Genomic DNA, 4,620 nt, shown 5'->3' on the forward strand with positions numbered 1-4,620 from the left:
GACCCTGCTACGGCGATCGGACTCCGTTCGTCGGTCTCCGATCGCTTAACCGATAACAGCAAACATATTTTTTTTAAAGCTAGAGATTCCTGGACTTTGAAAAATTTCAACATTTCTGGACTTAGAAAAATTTTCGACAATTCTGGACTTAGACAAATTTTCGACAATTCTGGACTTAGACAAATTTTCGAAAATTCTGGACTTAGACAAATTTTCGACTTTTCTGGACTTAAAAAAAAAATTTCGACAATTCTGTACTTTAAAAAAAATTGTAAAATCTGGGCTGTAAGTTGACACCGATTCCGACCTTCGAACCTTAGCGAAACCAGACTGCACGTGCCTGGCTTCGAAAGGTCGGTAGACTATGTTTGCGATAGCACCCCAACAAGCTCGTCCGACACACATACCGGAGGAGCCATTCGTGGAGGAAACTGCAGAGGCGTTCACGATGAATTTGGAAGATCGTGATTTTTTGCCCATGAAGGATTACTTGGGATTGAACGCGCTGGTCATGTCGATGCTCGAGCCTTGGAAACCCGCCGATTGGGAACCCGTCTCGGATCCGGTGCGGTTCGATTTCCGGAGGAACGGCGTGGATTGCGAAATCCGCCCCGTTCTGTTCGACGGTTGGATCGACCTCGAGGTAACATTTAGATATTTAATTTTCTCACATCTAGATGTGTATAAGAGACAGTAGTTTTTCCAGTGGGTTATTTATTCAGTTTTGTTTCTTTGTTCAGGTATGCAATGATATGGCGTCGGATGCGGTCGGGAAACAGCCGTCCGGCAGGAACAAGAAGGCGCGTCAACGCTTCACGCCTATCTGGTGCGTGTTCTGCAAGAACAACGGCGAGATGGAGAGCGTGTACGTGAGCCACGTCCTCAAGGGTGTTGACGGGAAGGTGGTATGTCCGATCCTGAGGAAGTACACGTGCCCGACCTGCGGGGACGGCGGGGACAACGCACACACTGTCAAGTATCTGTCTCTTATACACATCTAGATGTGTATAAGAGACAGCACACATATAGAAGAAGATACGGAAAAATCTCTCTTGTCAGCGTTTTTTTAAATTACAAAATAATTAGTGATTTTCTAGTTTGAATAAAGAGAAGGCTAAAACAAAATGTGAAAATATTGGTCTTGTGTGTGTTTTCTTTAAATTTTTTAAACTTGTTTTTTGTGACTGAAGATATAACAATGTTTGGTATCCGGCCGTCTAGACTTGAAACGTCGAAGAACTGGAAGCTAGACAATCACCGTCTGGAATTGTCAGGTAGACGACACCAACAGTCTGTAATTGTCAGGTCGACAAACTCGAAGCACGACACACACTCTACACTCGCACAACTTCAAACATCACGCTCGAACAACAACTACACTCGATAAAATTACATTGGACGACATTTTCAGAATTATATGCATATTTTTTATTCAACAAACACAAAGTAATAATTTCTCGATATTAAATTCTAACCGGTTTGGTTACATTATTTTCTTTGTTGGAACGCTTCTTTTTATTTTTGGATTCGCCTCGCTTCTTTCTTTTCCCCGCCTTCCATGTTTCATCCTCTTCATCATCATCGTCGTCCTCTTCGTTATTTTTCTGATCGTCTCCTTCTTTTCTCTTCTTCCCATTTGTACTTTGTTCGTCATCGTCTCTCGCTCGCTTAAGCAGAGTGCACATCGTCACCTGCATGTCTTTCATCATTTTTCTAAACTCGCCCTGCTCCTTCGTCCACGCCATTCTCTCTTTCTTGAAGTTCGTCGTTAAACTCGCCCTGGAGACGAGCGAGGTCGTCCTTGGCCCTTTTCAGTTCTTCCCGCGCGTCCGCTAACTGCTTCAAGAGGTCCTGGACGATGCGATCGGAAGCGTTAATCGTCTGCAGTTCTCTCGCTTCGCCGATCTTGGTTCGCGTCGACGCGACGGCAGCCGAAACGTCCATCACCTTCAGGACGCGTCTCCACTTGCCGTCTCTAGGGGACGATGCGACGGCCCTCGACAAGAATCGGCCGAATAGGCACTGGCCGAATTTCTTGGCGAGGCTCTCGTCTGTCGGTTTGATGCTCCCGACGACCTCGGTCCTCGGTCGTTCGTCGTGCGTCGGTTCGGCGAGGGCTCCTCGGAGGCGGCAGACGGCCGGGAATTGGGTCAGGACGTCGGACTCGCAGGTGAAAGCTCTTTTCCTGTCGTTCTTCGGTATGAATGCGCACCGTCCGTCTTCCGAGCAGAAGGGCATGGCCGAAAGCGCTCGTCTCATTTCCTCCGTCGTCGCGTCGTCTTCCTCCTCCTCGACGTCAAACTTGTCGCAGAGCTTCACCACCGAGAAAGCGCAACCTGATCTGTCCGTTCTCCTGGTTATTGTATGTCACTATGGGCGTCGGAAGATCTCTGGGTTCGGCACCCACGAAGTCCGCCATGAAATGTCTGTTTTGCGATTTCACGCCGATTTCTGCGTCCTGCTTCCCCGTCTCCTCCATTCGTTTCATCTTGTTCCTTTGGCCGAACGTCCGCATCAAGCTGTTTTCGACGAAAGCGTTGTTCAGTTTCAGCGCTTCCAGAACCGTGGACACCACGACGTACGGCGATCCGCTCATCTCGTCTCGGCAAAAGAGAAGTGTCGGCATCTCGTAGGGCCTCGCTTTCCTTCTCGTCAGGAATTCTAGCATCTTCCCGAAGGCCTGGGAATAAGGCAGGTTTTCTCCGCAAAGGTCTATAAGTTTGTTTAGACTCCCCTTCACGTCGATTATTGCATTTGGTTCTGCAGCAGTTTCCATCGCTGCCGGTCCCGCAGCCGGTTCCGCATCAGCTTCCATCGATGCAGGTTGCTCAGCCGATTCCATCGATGCAGGTTCCACAACCGGTTCTACGGCCGGTTCCACAACTGGTTCCAGTTCCGCAGCAATTTCCATCGATGCAAGTTCCACTACCGGTTCTACAGCAGTTTCCATCGACGCAGGTTGTTCCACATCAGGCGCCTTCGAAAAAACGGTTGGACTTTCCACCCTGTACATGGGCGAGTTGGGATCGTCCAATGTCTTCATCGCCGCCCTCATGACTTGGTCTCCCGACATCAGCTCGGAGCTTATCTCCTCCAGAGCATTGAAGAAATCAATGTAGTCAATAGCTGTTCTAGTCTCGCCGTCCTCCATTTCTGGTTGTGAACCTCGGGACGCCGGCACCGGTTTATATAGCGAGGATCGACGGCTCGAATGAGGGTTACACGATGACGTCGCGGAGTCTCGGCCAATCCAAAGAGGTGACACGATGACGTCATCACGCCGGCGGTCTCGATTCACTGTTGGGGAGCTGCGGTCACGATGAAGTTGGCGGATGCGAATGCGTGCGCCCACAAACCCCATGACGAAATGGGTACTTTGGCTCAATTGTAGTATAAAAGATAATCGTATATTCCGACTTGTGATAGTTGAAAACAAATACAAAAAAAAAATTAAATAAGAAGAAGTATGAAGTACCAGATGCACGATCAAGTCTCGACTACGGTTTCCAACCGGAACTATTACGCAAACCTGTTCAAGAGCAAAATTGCCCAGAGGAAAGAAATAAGCGAGGAGGACTTACGTGAAAAGATCACCAGGCTGTTCGAATTCATCGTGATAGATCGGAATTGGAAATGGGCCGGGCAAAGCAAACACGACAGCCCCAAAGGTTTGGCGAACGTCATAGAGGACGGTCTGAGGCAGGCGCACACCACCTTCGACATGGCGAGATGCGTTCGGTTGTTGCTAGAAGGGAGAGAGGAGTTTCCCGAATACGAATTCGTTTTTGGAAAAGCGGAAGACGAGTTGAACGCTCTGTTGAACATCGCCTTTGGAATGCGCCACATTCCCATTTGGTTTCCGACAATCCAATCGATGACTGAGAATCGCATGTTCTGGTTCAACGAACAGCTGATGGACTTGATCGACTGCGCGCTCGCCGGATACGTCGTGGTAGCCCCGCTGAAATGCTTGCAACCTTACAACACATACCCGAAACGCATCATCGAGGACCTGGCCAAGCTCAAAAATTTGCTGTTCAAAGCATTGTGTTTGGAAGACGTCAGACGCAGTTACAAAATGTGTCTCCAGTTGAAAGAAGCCTGTCAGGCGCAACCGAATTTTGCGTATTATTTCATGGACTGTAAAGAAACTTTGAAAAACATTGTATGGGGTGTGCCGTTGTAGGGGAGATACATCGTTTGTCGTTATAATCTTTAAAGAAAATATTTGTATTCGTTAAAGAAATATCTCTTCTTTGCAATCGAAAATTAAAAAAAAAAATTCTTACATCGAAATTGTCGTACACTTTGTCGTTTTTTTTTTAATTTGCTTTGATCGTGTCACCCAACAGCCTGCATTGTCCTTTTATAGGAGCGCAAATATTTTCAGAGCTACCACTCTTTCAGCTACCACGATAAAGTGCGCATCACACAGATTTTTTTAATTAACTTTTCCTGTAGCCACTGATGTACAACATATTGCGTCGTTTTATTATAAACGTTTCGTGGCAAAACAACGTATGTTTGCATGTTTGAAACTTAGTAATAAGTTTTTGAAATTGTGCATGTTTGTATATCTGTATATATTGGGATTTTAATTACAACCATTCGATTATTGCA

General features: G+C 47.0%; 1 protein-coding gene across 1 annotated transcript; it reads left to right on the forward strand.

The window, feature by feature from the left end:
* The first annotated feature begins 364 nt into the window (after window positions 1-364).
* Window positions 365-1,001, forward strand: LOC117105377. Its single transcript, XM_033246505.1, has 2 exons — window positions 365-643; window positions 741-1,001. The coding sequence occupies exons 1-2, from the start codon at window positions 365-367 to the stop codon at window positions 999-1,001; spliced, it is 540 nt and encodes a 179-aa protein (XP_033102396.1).
* Window positions 1,002-4,620: the final 3,619 nt, after the last annotated feature.

Source organism: Anneissia japonica, unplaced genomic scaffold, assembly GCF_011630105.1.
Source record: "Anneissia japonica isolate Jap-2015-1 unplaced genomic scaffold, ASM1163010v1 scaffold287744_len224908_cov135, whole genome shotgun sequence".
In the NCBI taxonomy this organism is placed as follows: Eukaryota; Metazoa; Echinodermata; class Crinoidea; order Comatulida; family Comatulidae; genus Anneissia; species Anneissia japonica.

Bases quoted from the DNA above. Each gene is read 5' to 3' on its own strand.
- LOC117105377 (XM_033246505.1), top strand. From the start codon at position 365: ATGTTTGCGATAGCACCCCAACAAGCTCGTCCGACACACATACCGGAG. The intron at 644-740 runs GTAACATTTAGA...TTCTTTGTTCAG, and splicing joins ACGGTTGGATCGACCTCGAG to GTATGCAATGATATGGCGTC.